Source organism: Diadema setosum, chromosome 15 (assembly GCF_964275005.1).
Source record: "Diadema setosum chromosome 15, eeDiaSeto1, whole genome shotgun sequence".
In the NCBI taxonomy this organism is placed as follows: domain Eukaryota; kingdom Metazoa; phylum Echinodermata; class Echinoidea; order Diadematoida; family Diadematidae; genus Diadema; species Diadema setosum.
The window spans coordinates 33,329,207-33,344,132 of NC_092699.1; the positions used below are offsets into that span (position 1 = coordinate 33,329,207).

Genomic DNA, 14,926 nt, shown 5'->3' on the forward strand with positions numbered 1-14,926 from the left:
GTTCACATTTTGATTCATGTTTCTGTTGCAGTCCTCTTGCCAGAGTTAGGAAGTTAGACCCCGTTTACAGTGCGGGGCCGGGCTCGGTCGCGGCAGAGCCTGGCCTCAATTGCGCGGCCGAGCCTCGCAATTTTGTCCGTTTACACTGCTGGGCTCGGCCGCACTTTTAATTCAAACCTTTCAATATTTTGTCGTAGTGGCGCTCTGCTTGTAAACAAACGCAATTTGGTATAGCCTGGTTTTCAGACCCTTTGCCAACTGGATTCCGTGGCGACCTTAAACTATACTAATTTTCCACGTTGAGGGGGTTAATATCGTGAATAGCGAAATAGTACGGGCAGAGGGTCTGGAAGCCAGACTAAAATTGGCCGCGCATTTGGCCCAGTTTGCGTTTACACCAAGAAGAGGCCGGGCTCGGCCACGGCCGAGACCACCTCCAGAGCGAGGCCAAATGCGAGGCCAATTTTGGCCTCGCATTTGGCCTTTTTCGCATTTACACTGAAGCGGGGCTGGGCCGAGCCTCGCACTGTAAACGGGGTCTTAAAAGCTTGTAACTTTGTCATTTAATATCCAAATTATATTGTTGCTTTTGTTCTTGTGTTTGTAAATAATATTGTTGACTGCTGTGTTCTTTTTGTCGTCATTGTTGCCCTTGTTAGATCCCAAGTGGGCAAGTATCAACTTAGGAATTACTCTGTGTATCGAATGCTCCGGAGTGCACAGAAGTCTTGGGGTGCACATATCAAAGGTCAGGTCGTTAACCCTCGACCAATGGGAGCCAGAGACTTACCAGGTATGTGATTGGCTCACTTCACGGAGTCTGCTTCATTATGTATGCAAATTTATGGATGTTTCCTTCCATAAGAGGCCACTTTATACCAAAGTTTTACCATTTCTGTTGTTTGTATTTTTGTGGGGGGGGGGGGGGGGGAGTCCACCTTTTTTTTGTGGTAATGAGCTTTACAATTCATTAGTCTCTACTATCCAATTTGCCTGTCAATAGCTGGAAACCCATGTGCATGCAGCAGTTGTTGCTTGATCAGTCAAGCCTTTGTGAGTTTGAACAATATTCAGGTTTTCAAGAACTTGTCAAGTTGTGATTGTAGCACATATTAAATTGTACACATTAAAAAAAAAAAAAAAACTCAGACTATATCAGCCACTTTCAATGCATGGATGAAATAGTCGAAAACAAATCAAACAATCAATAAGTAGTAGTGATAAAAAATTTCAGATTAGGTTTTGATAATTGAAATGCATTCCAAGGTAAAATTTCAGATTAAGTTTGATAATTGAAATGCATTCCAAGGTAAGCTATCTAAACTGTAGTCTGAACGCCAGTGGGTTAGGAGGTTCCATCAGTAATAAAGTTCCCATGTGAACAGTGTCGACTGGAAAGCAGGTATAGATACATTGCCCATTGTGTAAACATTTTACCCCTCCTTCTGTTCAGTTTTTAGCAACAAGAGCAGGTTGCCCAGCTCTGAATTAAAGACTTGAGCAATGCCCCCTGATTGCGGAGTTTGTACACGTATAATTTTTTGAGTGGTCACTGCTTTCATGGCTTTCAATACAGGTTATGCTGAAACTTGGAAACAACATTGTCAACAAGATATATGAAGCAGACCTCAGCGATATGTCACTGGTTCACCCTTCGCCTGGATGCCCCAGGTAAGAAATGCATGCAGTATTTTCTTTATAGTTGATTTTTTAATGACATCTTTTCCCCCACTTAAGAGTGCTCAAAGCACCTTACAGAATATGATTGCCCTGGCGAGTGAAATCAACTCCACACATAACAGTGCATGGATGATGTTGATTATTGTGATAGTTAGTATCATCATTGCAATTACATGTATCACCATAATCATCATCAACATTATTATCACTATCATCACCGTCATCATCATTATCATTGTCATCATCGTCATAACCACCGGTATTGTCGTCATCTTCATCATCATAAAGTGAAAAGAATGATGACAAATATTAATTTTTTTAATGTTGAATTGTTTGTTTTCTACTGGCATTTTATGTCTGTTATCTACATGGGCTACTATCTATTCTATGGCACATGCAAACTGTCATGTTTATACTAAGTGCAGAAACGGGGCCACCTTGCTTGAAAATTAATCTGCTTTTTAATGTGCTACCTGAGACATATTCTTATCGTATTGCCCTTTTTCTTTGATTTGATATGAAATTAATAACTGTGAATTGATCATTATGCAGGGATTTGTGCTACAAAGCGCATAATAATCTGGAATCTGCCCTCCATTTACACATCTGTCCGCACAGTTAAGACAATTACGTTTTATCTAAAAGTCAAATTCTCTCCAGACCTAGAAGACCAGTTACTGTTCTCATTGTTTAATCAGTAATATTTTGACACACAGGGATTTAAAGCTAATACACAGTTCTCAGAAGGTCTAAAAGTGTATTTTGTAACATTTGGAATTGCTTGCAGTACATCAAAGGGTCTATAAAAAAAAAAAAAGAAGAAGAAAAAAAAAAAAACCTTTACCTGGCTGACGTGATTTGCCAGGATAAGTTGTTTTGGAGTATTTTTTAGATCAATAGTGAAGAGTGATTTAGATTGTCACACATGGCTTTAAAGGACAAGTTCACCTTCATAGACATGTGGGTTGAATGAATGCAGCAATAGTAGTAGAGCACATCACTGAGAGTTTGAGGAAAATCGGACAATCCGTTCAAAAGTTATGAATTTTTGAAGTTTCTGCTCAGTCACGGCTGGATGAGAAGACTACTGTAGCTTGTGATGTCACATGAGTACAACGATATAAAGAAAGCATAAAGAAAATTCTACATATTTTCACTTTTCTCGCAAAACAAAAGAACACTCGCTCGACTTCTCTCTTTCAGAAGGCAAGGGGAATAATATTTCCCTTAACATATATCAGTAACAAGTCAAAGAAATGTGCACTTCATTCAAAACACAAAGTTTTGTGAAATTCTGTTTTTATTTTCCTTATACTGTTGTACGCAAGTGACATCATACACTGAAGTAGTCTCCTCATTCAGCAGTGATTGCGCCGATGCTTTAAAAAATCTTAACTTCTGAACAGATTGTCAGATTTTCCCCAAACTTTCACTGATGTGTTCTACTAATATTGTTGCATTCACTGAATCCATATGTATATGAAGGCGGACTTGTCCTTTAATTCCAGAGAAGCTCCGTTCATCATTGTGGGTAGGTAAAGACGTAACGTGATGATTGATTGTACCCTTGCAATCATTATTTTTCCAACAACCTGCATGCGATATTCACTCTTGCATGGAAGATTGGAGGATATTGTGTTGTCGCGATTTGTCAATTATTGATAATCAGTTATGAAAAATTATGTAGCAACCATAATCGAATAAGCTCTGAGATTGTAGTACTCATGGTGAACCTTTTTTTGCAGACAATAGCATTTCTCATTTTCGTCATTACCTGACTGAAATTGTGTTATAACAGTGTCATTTCATGCATTTCTTATGTATACAGTACACATACATTTTGGAGCAATAATTGATAGTTCTGCAGGCATATGAAAACTATACTTTCACTCTAAACTTCTGCTGGTGGTAAAGTCACATCATTATCTTTTCCTACCCAGCCCCGTGAGAGAGAATTGGATCAGAGCGAAATACCTCCACCACCGCTTCATCTCCAAGACCCTCACCAAGCCCATCGTCAAGCGGCGGCGGAGGAGGCGGGGCAAGCGGCAGAGCCAGCTGGGGTCGGCCGACAAGATGTCGCTGGGCAGTCGCAGCAGTGACGGCGCCCTCGGTGACGACGAGGAGAACGGGGAGGTCCGGAACGGAGTGGCAAGAGGTAGCAAAATCCCATCAAAAAACCTGCCGGAAATTATTTTATTATTCCAGATAACTGCACAATATGTAAATTCTCTGTTTGCGTGTTGTACAATTTGTACTTCTATTGCTTAAACTTATACCTCTTTCCAAATCATATGTTAAGTATAAATAATTATGTTTATCATAGAATTTTAGTGTAGTTTCCATAGATGAATCACCAAATTTATTGAAATGCAAAAGACAAGAACTCGAAGAAAAACAAACTGGCCATTTTAAACCTCTTCAATTTATACCTATTTTTAGAATATTGCCACTTTGCAAATTCATGATTCTTTCAGGACAGATATTCACTACTTTTGAAGTGCTAGATGATTTAATGCCTATCCTATATATTTTCATTGTACAATATCACAGATAGTTATCATTTCATTTCTTGAAGTAAAGATTGCTATGCATATGGTAAAAGAAAGCCTAGTTGGGTTTTGTTGAGGCTCAAAATTTGTTGTGAATTGGAGATTGATGAGCAGAGTGTGAAAGTTACCATAAATTTCTGTATATACTGCATACTGGGGAAGGAAGCTTGTCAGATCTTGAGATCAGTTGTGGCATTCGCCTTGATTGTAGAAAAGCTTTGGACAGTTCCAAACTTTTCTACGAGCAACACCATTGCCACAACTGACCTGAAGATCTGACAAGATCACCACGATCACTCCATGATTGAGACCATGATTTTAATCATGGTGCAAATTGTGATAGATGTAAACAAAAATTCCACTCTCAGCTACTAATGGCCAATCGTGGTGTGCATGGCAGATCATGTGGCAGATGGAAAGCCAGAATAAGAATAAGACACACCCCCAACTTTTGATAAATATCATGATGAAGAAAAAAAAAATGTGCCACATACATAAAAAATATACAGTAATTTCAAATGAAAGCACCCAAACTTTGGAATCAAGAAAATGTGGAGAAAATCCTCGTCAGGTGACTTTGTATCCTTCTCTCCAGTAGGGGTCTCCAACGACAGCGGACTTGGTGGGAGCACCGACAAGATACCCGGGGCGTCCGACGTTCCGTCCAACTTTGAAGAAGGTTTGTTTCTGCGTGAATGCAGCTGTTTGTTCAGGTTCTTTAACTCAATGTTGATTACAATGCCAGAATCATGAATGCAAAACATTCATATTATTCGTAATTTGTAACTTTACAGTTGGTTGCATATGGCAGAACATGTTAACAATTTTTGTGTTAGAATCGTAAGAGAGCAAGCAAGAAAAGAAAGATGAAATAAAAAGATAATTTTGGACAGATATACAAACTTTATGATGCATTATAAAGATAATTACTGTAAAAACACACACACACACACACACATACACAAATGTACAGCAACAATATTGCCTTTTATGACATGTATCATTAACATTTCCTTGAACTGGTCAGATGATTGAAGTTTTCAAGTATGTCTGCTCTCATTATCTAGTTACAAAACATGGTCATTTAGAAGATTCGTATTGTTCTTGAACTCTCGCTAAAGGAAAACAATTGAAAATGCAATATAGTTAAAGTCACCTTTTCTTCATCATGCTAATATCCTTCTAAGCAAATGAGATATGGAGGAGTTTCACAAGTGTGTAATGTTTCATAAAAGTGGGTGAACAAATGGACATTATGATGGGCTAGTTTATTTATAGTCGGGTCTCTACCTTTTACTTGCTGTAGTCCTGCAATGTTCTTGTTATGAGTAAAGAAGTACAATGCGGTCATGATCTTAGGAAGGGGATGTTAGAGTTTCTCTTTCACAAACGCGCAAGGTACTGTTTGTATTTAAAATCGAGCCAAATCTTTGGTGAAAGTGACACATAACCTGTTCATTTAGTGCATGCATGTGTGTATTAGACTCCTTGTAATTCAGATTTGAACTGCAGTCGGCATTCCTTCCTGTGTCTCCCACAGGTCTAGTCACGAGTGACAGTTCAGAGGGAGAGCTGGAGGTCCCGAGCTCGCCCCTGAGTGGTGACCCCATCTCACCGCAAGAGCTTCTGTATCTGGTGGGTGCACGAATCCTCCACGAGTGATTACTACCAGTCTCCGAAATCAAATACAGCCTATTTTATCATGGATAATGTATTGAGATGATGATTTGACTTTTTTATTGCCATTGTATAAAAGTTGTCTAGCAATGTACCATTGATCATGCTTTACTTCTTCACTGTGCATTGTTGTACCCTGGGGCAAGGTTAAGTTTATAGTATTCTCAAGTTATTTCCTTTTTCTGTTAAATTCTTGGGAAGAGACTTAATATCATAATGAAGAGGACTCTCAATATAAATCATTTACCATTGTGTTATGTTATCTTGTTAATCTCAGGATGATTATAGTGTTGGTTTGAAAGTACAATGAACATTATGTAGTCAGGGGCTGTGAGTAAAGAATACAACTTTTCTGAAGGTTGCAAAAGTACTCTCAAGGTAAGTATGTGAGAATAGAGTACCGATATACATTGTATGACACAATGCAGTGTGTTTTGATTGGGGGGGGGGGGGGGAAGTCTCAGTGGCCTAAAAGCATTTTCCCCACCTTTAATTCTCAGTCATTTTGCAACGATAGTAATGGTAATAACAACAATGAAGTAAGCATTCCTAATGCATTAGCTCCTATGAGGGAGATGTTTGAGATATAGTGAGAAATTATCTTTCCATAGCTCAGGAAAATTAGTAATGATTTATGAGTAGTTCTTTTTTTGTGTGCATTTCTTCTCCTGAATATTGTCGAAATCAGAGGGAATATTTATGGTCTTGTCGCAGAAATTTCATAAAGATATGACAACATCCCTGGTTTGAAGAACAAATCGTCTGTTGAGAATGAGAAGGGCGTTAAGTGGTCTTGAACACTATGGGTTTTGTGGCAACTTAACGCCCTTATCATTCTCAACAGACGAAATGCTGATCAAGGTATCAATCCATGATGTCTGAATTTTTTATCCCGACACAGGGAGCGTCCAACAACAGCGAACAGGTCATGATGAACGCGCTGGCCCACGGAGCAAACCTGAACAGGCCCGACGAGTCCGACTTGATGAGGACCGCACTTCACAAAGCAGTCTCGCTGGTGAGTCCGTTCACCCCTCGTCATTTCGTTAGCACGAGCGAGACTAAAGTTTGCCTTGAGGAAGAGAAAAAGCCACTCTACTCTGAAGTGGTTTCTAGTTTTGATATTTGCTCATGATTTATGTGTGCTAAACCACCAGTGTGCACAGTCAATACAAACTGCGTACATACTTTACATTGTATATAGGAGAGAAAACATTGTGTCACAAGATGGAAGTGTTGTAGCCTAGTCATAAATCAGCACTTATTTATTTTGTGTCATCTCGTCCAGTGCATTTGTGGTATGACGTTGCGGAAGACAGTAGTTTTCTCTTATATACCAGTGTCTTAAAATGACATGAAGAACTGTAGAACTGAGATTGGAGATGCACAATCAAGATTTGATAACAATATTACCTTACACTGTACATGCGAAATCTTATGATACATGCTTCTTTAATCTGTTGAAGATGAGTCTAGAGTATGCTTGGGCAGATGTCAATGGGAAATGCATATTATAGCAAAATCAGCCCGCCCTCAATGGGTTAAGTGTAGTCTACCGGCCAAATATGCCAGAAATCTTTTAATATGTGTGAATCATACGTGTGTATGTTTATTTAGTTGGGTTTTTAGCTCACCTGAGCCAAAGGCTCAAGTGAGCTATTGCGATCGCCCTTCGTCCAGCGTGCGTCGTGCGTCGTGCGTCGTGCGTCGTCCGTCGTGCGTCGTCCGTCGTGCGTCGTCCGTCGTGCGTAAACTTTTACATTTTTATCTTCTTCTTGAAAACCCCAAGACCGATTTTCATCAAACTTGGCAGGTAGCATCCCTAGGGGGTTAGGAACTCAATTTGTTAAAATGGGCACCATGCCCCACCCAGGGGGCCCCCAGGGGGGCCCAAACCCCCCAAAATTAAGGAATCTGTAAAAATCTTCTTCTCTAGAACCAGAAGTGATAGAGCTAAGTTAATACTATGAGTTAGTACATTGATGACTGTAGTTTCAAGTTTGTTCATGGCAGAATCAGGGGTGCCCCCCTTGGGACCCAGGGGAGGGGGGTGGGGAGGGGTCCTAATGGGGCCTAAATTATACATTTTCATCTTCTTCTTGAGAACCCCATGACCAATTTTCACCAAACTTGGCAGGTAGTATCCCTAGGGTGTTAGGATCTCAATTTGTTAAAATGGGCACCATGCCCCACCCAGGGGCCCCAGCGGGGCCAAACCCCCCAAAATGAAGGAATCTTTAAAAATCTTCTCTAGAATCAGAAGTTATAGAGCTAAGATAATACTATGAGTGAGTACATTAATGACTGTAGTTTCAAGTTTGTTCATAGCAAATCCAGGGGTGCCCCTCTTGGGGGCAGGGGGGGGGGGGTTGGGAAGGTCCAAATGGGGGCCTGAATTGTACATTTTCATCTTCTTCCTGAAAACCTCATGATGGATTTTCGTCAAACTTGGCAGGTAGCATCCCTAGGGGGTCAGGATCTCAATTTATCAAAATGGGCACCATGCCCCACCCAGAGGGCCCCAGGGGGCCCCCAATCCCCCCAAATGAAGGAATCTTTAAAAATTTCGGCCCTTATTGTACATTTTCATCTTCTACTTGAGAAGCCTGGTCAAATTTTAGTAGAGCTGTGAATAATTTAGATTAGTGACTGCGTGAAAGGTGAACTTGCGATACTCAGGTGAGCGCTAGACCCGCGGGTCTCTTGTTTTTAGTAGTGTTGTAAAACCCAAAATATTTGCATGCATTTTGATTTTGTGAATTTTGTGAGAGTCAAGATTCACAAACTTAAAATACACACGAAAGTTCGTGTCTACACTGTCTGCATGAAATGCCAGTGGCAAGTCATGAAAATTTCATGCCGCAAAAATATCTTGCTTTACGATATTAACTTGTGTGTAACTACAACAGCATGTCATGATAATGTGTGAATTGTGTGCAATATACAGTATGTCCACAAAAAAAAAAAATTACAATCAAATTTTCGCGTTGATAACACCCAATATGATTAAACTGTCTAAATGCTACTTCAGGGTCTATCTTAGCTCTATTTTGCAGAAAACCCCATTCAATTTGGTTAAGGGGTCACAGAGAAATGTGGATTGTTGTAAAGCATGTCATGAGTCTGATTCTTCCAAGTTTAGCACTTCGATGCTTTTGTGTGTCAATACAATAGACAGAACTTGGAGGGAAGAGATTCTCTTGACATCCTTTACAAAATTCCTCATTTCTCTTTTACCACTGAAGCAAATCGAATGGGGTTTTCTGTAAGATGTGGGCAATGAGTTATAGTTTATACCCTGAATTTGTATTTCGATTGATTCACTATTTTGAAAGATATCATTGCAGAGGGTCCCGTTGTAATTTTTTTGGGGGGCATACGGTACATGTACATGTGCGTAACGTGTAGTGTTGGGACAAAGATGGTATAAGGTTTGTGTTGTGTGATTTTTATGCCCCTTGCAGAAGCCCACCAGAGTTAAGGTCAGTCAAAATTTGATTTATTGGTACTCTCCATGCACAGCTAGGGTGTGGAGGTTGGGCACCATTAGACTAGGATGAGAGGGAATGAGGTTAAAGGGGAAATCACCCTTCATGTAGAAATTCACTTTAAGAGAAGACTTCATTAAGTCAAACAGACAAAGCAGCGAATGTGCCCTTGAAGCTAGTCTAAAAGTTTGAGAGTGGAAAATGAAATGAAAATTCACATTTTCTCTTAGTTTAGCAAGTAAACCTCCTCCTTTTAAACAAGCAGCATCACTATGATTAAAGTCAGCACACTACAAAAATAGATTGATGCCAGATACAATTTTTGAATGGAATTCATTTGAGCCAGTGGCGAATGTCAGAGTGGAAGATATCATCATCTCATCTAGTTTGCATATCTTTATTCTTTGTTTTGTGAAAATGAGAGAAATTTGATGATTTAAAAAATTCCCTGGCTTTCATAGAGTTTACAAAACTTTTACTGTTCCATTTGTTTTAATTCATTCCCTACTCTTCCCACTCACCTGAGTATGCAGACTTTGACCTCCATACATTTTGCATCATCATCGGCAGGGTGCACTGTGTAGCTCATCCATACCATATATCCTGGAAAGGCAGAAAGGGAATATCACCTTAAATTAACATCATGTGGACATTATAGAGTTTAATATTAACACTTGGTAGAACAAGCTGGTGAACAAGATTTCACATATGTGCATATATGCATTGTTATTGAATTATTTTTAGCTCACATTCATTCAATGCAGAGAAGAATCTAAGAGATTCATTGTATGCTTACATATAGTGCTTTGTAATACATATTTTGCTTTTAGATTGGTATTTTTTTCTTTTTGCAGCGTCATATATAGGCACAGCAAACATAGCATACATAAAAATATATATTTGATGATCATTTGATGAGCAGTAGGCACTATGTTGATGTTTAGCCTATGCATTGACACAGATGAACAGGGTGAACAAAGCACTTTTAGAAAAAGACAAAAAGAAAATGCTTTGTAGAGATTGTTTAACCTCTATCACCTGAATTGCCTCTCTCAAAATTTGCTGAACAGCTGGCAGTTACCATATGTGTGTATGTGTGTTTGTATGTTTGTGTGTGTATGTGTGGCCTTGTGCTTCAGTGGATAAGGGTATGTGTGCAGCCATGGGTCTGGTGTATACTGTTTGTGTATCACCCCAATCTGCAGTAGAACTGTACTCCTCAGATACACACTCTGTCTGAACTCATGTAAAACAGTTTAGAATTCACTGACTTCCTTTTATAGGGACTAGAAGTTTACAGCGTAAGAGAGCTCTAGGTGCTGAAGAATGAATGAGCATAGTAGGGCACACATAGTTTGTAGAGCTATGCCATAGCTGTTTGGGTTGAAACCTGGGAATTACTGAAGACACAAGTATTCTTCTTTATCAAGGGTAGCTGGTTTAGATTAGCTGGCAAGTGATGATATGAATCAAGATTTTATTTTTCAGACATTGCCAACGTATTGCTTCCTCAACATCACCATGCTGAAATGAGTACAAAGTTTATACACGTGTACATTTGGGAAATGAATGCATCAGTGAGATATGAGACAGACTTCAGGGATATACCCTTAACTGTTAGAGTAACCTGATTATACTTGTATTTGAGGCTTCTTGAAAACTGGAATATCTCTACTGACAACAGAATCTATCTGAAAGTCTTCCTGATTTGGCATTGTTTATATATTTTATTCATAGTTTTTTTTTTTTTTTTTTTTTTTTTTTTTTAATTTTAGGTGCATGTATGTAGCATGCGAGGATATCTCTTATTGCTCTTTAGAACCACCCTAAATTGACTAATGTCAATGTTAGCAGCCCTGTGGACTACAGGTATATCCTACATACTATAATGCTAGTACTACACTGTATATCCCTGCTGCACATTCCATACTCTTGCACAGACAAATTGCACAGACACATAATATTAACCACATATTGGATTATCACTGAAACGTGAATACATACTTTCCCGTGGTAAACTTCATATTTCTCTTCATATTTTGGGGGTATATTTCCCTTCTTGCTGACAAGCTGAAAGTGGGGAGGGGGATTCATCCTGTCCTTTTGAAAGAAAGGAGTTTTGTTATGATGCTGGCTGAAATGGCTGGCTGGAGAAAGAGGAAAATTGTCAATCCTTGAAGAACACTTCCCAGAACGTTAAGAGTCTCCATGGTGATTTGTCATCTGTCTTCACATCTCTCTCCCTCCCTCCCATGACACAGGGAAGCATGACATCGCTGGAGTTCCTGCTGCTAAACGGAGCCAAAGTCAACTTGCCCGACGCCGAGGGTAGAACGATACTCCACTTGGCAACCATGCTGGGAAACACAGGGTGAGAAAGATGCACCCCTCCTTTTGCAGCTGACATCATTTTCAAATACAGTGCAGTGCTGTTATAATGATGTCCTCAGAACTGGCAGTTTTCTTTCTTTCGTTCTAATGAAATTTTGTTGTAGCCAAACAGTAAAGTACATAAATGTTATGATAACAGTATAGATGATAATCTTTTGACCTAAATTTTTACTTTATTGTAACGGGCATTTCATTATAATTGTTTAACGTCCTTATAATGGGAGTGCACTGCATAAAAAAACTTGCGATCGAATTCCTTTTGCGATTGATTGCAAATATCCGTCTTGATATAAGGATCAAACTCAGACTGATCAATCTGCATGAATTGAATTTTACAACGCTGACACAAAAAGTATGCCTGCCGTTGGTATCTTCGTATTAAAAATCTGCATTCCCAGTGATTTTGAAATTGTTTTCATGGTAAAAAGTCATTTTATATCTCCTCTGTCTAATGATGCCCTTTTCATAATTTTGATGTCCACACTGATTGATTACAAATTCCATGGCAACCAAAAGTTTGTGATTTTTTTTTTTCATATTCTGCGATAATTGCTTTAGAATCATTCACAGCCTTCAACAGATTTGCCATGAGTTTCGTCTGAAAAGTTGCGATTGATATCAATCACAAAGATCGATTTGAACACAGAGTTTGACTTGGTTGGGGGACTTACAACTGTCTGATCAATCGCAACTCTCTGAAGATATCCTGATTTTGTTCTGCAGACAATACTATGAAGATAATGATCAATCATGAGTGCAGTGGGTGATGCAGTGTACGTGTGAGAGCATTCAAATCTGTGAGACACACAGCTTCATGTGTGCTTTGCATACTTGACTTGAAAAGTGGATGTCGACAGATAAATGGTAGTCATAGTTGGGGAGAATTACTTTGCATTTTGCATTGCAGGTTGATATTGTCATGAGTGTTTGTGATTATCTTTAATTTCAACATGTTTGGTTTCCTTCTGTTTGTCTTCATTCAGGCTCGTGTGTCTGTGTCTGAAACGGGGTGCGGATCAGAGGGCCAAAGATAGAGACAAACAGGTAAGCAGTTTTTTGATTAGTTTTATTCACAGTAAATGTTGTCATTGTTGACATCATTGTTGTTAAAGTAGTAGTGATAGTAGTGTCCTCACCATTGTCATTGTAGTTTATCAGTAGAATATTTGCGAAGTACAGTTGTTTGTCTATTTATTTACTGTATACGCCATATATTTAGCGATACTAAATTTTCGCGAATCAAGACTTCCCAACGATTTTGCGAGTGGTTAAATTCATGATCGTTGAGTGCTGTACTGAACAGAGAAATGTAGACGTGTGTGATTCACATTCACATATGGATTAGAGTCATTATTTTCGCGTGTCTTTAATTTCATGCATAGCACCTGACTCACGAAATTCGCAAAAGTAAAAACCGCGCGAAATATTGGCGTGTACAGTATTCATTGGGCCAGAGTGAGTATGCTAAAACAGGAATAGAGTGGTACTGTGTCAGAGTTTGTAATAAATGAAACAATTCAAAAGTGAAAAAATGTATCTTGAAGAAAGAAAAAGAGCAACATGGCTAGATGTTTGTTGAGTGTATGCCATCAAATCAACAGGGAGTAATTTGTAAAAAAAAAAAAAAAAAAGCATATTCTATGCCATGTTCATACCCCTATTGGTCAAAATATGAGACTGTGAGGACCCTGCAGGCAGGTTTGTATTCCATTACGTTTGTACTGTCAGCAACAGCAACAGGGAGTTCCCAGTTCCCTTTTGTCTGGTAATGAATATTGTATGGTTTTCCATAGTTATGACTAGCAACAACATTATGATGTAATCATAGTGTAATCATAGTCACACTTCTTGTCACACAGATACCACTCATGTAGCGTCATGTCAATGAGAAAGTTTTTGTGCACACACCAAAGATTTTATGGTTTTTTTTAAAGGCAGGTTTATACTTCACATCATTAGTTTTATGCAAATTGTGCATGGAGGTGTTTAAAGTTTTGGTGATAACGTCTATGTTCATATCGGTTAGTAATAAAATTGTGCAAACTAGTGCAACAACGGAGCGATGATCACACGATCCTTTTTTGTTTCAGGACCCTCTGATGATTGCGATTACGACGACAAATGCAGACATCGTCACACTGTGAGTACATGCGTCAACAAGTGATTTCACTTTATCGAAATGGAGTTTTGTTGTTGTTTTTTTTCCGATTTTTTTTTCAGAACTATGGTCTGTTCCTCAATTTACCTCTTGAAACCTTCATTCTGCTTCTAAGAACATCTGTCTCCCACACCATAAATAGTCAAGAGTGTATGGACATGTATTGGCAGAAAGATGCCTGCCTTCAATTTCTATCGTGTTTTTGTTTTCCCAAACAACTGCTGCATCATAGACGTTGACATGAAAAAAAAAGTGTAAATATATGCATGTATAGAATAATTGTGATGATGATACTGTAATAATGATAATTACACAGAGTAAATGAAAATTGTGCTGTGGTTTCTAAAGCTGAGTTTGACTCATTGCTGAGGTTTTGTATACCTCCTTACAGAGCAGTGCATTTATATTGTGTCGATGGACTCTTAAACCCATACATGTAACATTCAGTGGCTCCTAGTCCCATGCATTCATTAACATGTTTGTGATGCTTCACTCTCCCTCAAAACAGGCTTCGTCTTGCCAAACTCAACGAGGAGATGAAGGACTCGGAGCTGGGCAACCCGAATGACGAGACCTTCCAAGACGTCTTCCAAGATTTTACGAACCTTGCGTCCTACGACCCGGAGAAACTCAACCGGAATAGATCATTTGAAGATACCGTGTAGAAGGCGTCTTCAAAGGACTACACTGCAGAGATATATAGACACTTTTCAAGGAACACTTTGTATCACAAAATCATATGGAAGAAAGTGATCACTACAGCATTGCTGGTTATCAGATGGTTTTTTTTTTTTTTTTTGTTTGGTACTTGCAAAGCATGTGGATGGAAACTCTTTCACCTTTCACCAACTCTGGATTGCCAAGAGCTTTTACTTTATTTGTTTTGTTAACCTTGACTTTTCCTTTTTTGCGTCAGTTTGTCATACGGCTTGCAAATGTGGTGAAGAAGAGATAAGAGTTTGTCAAGAAAGGTTTTGACC

General features: G+C 39.0%; 1 protein-coding gene across 1 annotated transcript in view; it reads left to right on the plus strand.

Annotated features, from left to right (window-relative positions):
• Positions 1-14,722, plus strand: part of LOC140239119 (arf-GAP with coiled-coil, ANK repeat and PH domain-containing protein 2-like) — a 59,876-nt gene extending 45,154 nt beyond the window's left edge. The window contains exons 16-25 of the mRNA XM_072319007.1: positions 660-793; positions 1,577-1,671; positions 3,621-3,838; positions 4,831-4,911; positions 5,773-5,867; positions 6,811-6,927; positions 11,659-11,768; positions 12,772-12,832; positions 13,879-13,928; positions 14,455-14,722. Of these exons, the coding sequence (XP_072175108.1) occupies positions 660-793; positions 1,577-1,671; positions 3,621-3,838; positions 4,831-4,911; positions 5,773-5,867; positions 6,811-6,927; positions 11,659-11,768; positions 12,772-12,832; positions 13,879-13,928; positions 14,455-14,611 (1,118 nt within the window). The 3' untranslated portion in view covers positions 14,612-14,722. The remainder of the gene's footprint in view (positions 1-659; positions 794-1,576; positions 1,672-3,620; positions 3,839-4,830; positions 4,912-5,772; positions 5,868-6,810; positions 6,928-11,658; positions 11,769-12,771; positions 12,833-13,878; positions 13,929-14,454) is intronic.
• The last annotated feature ends 204 nt before the right edge of the window (positions 14,723-14,926 follow it).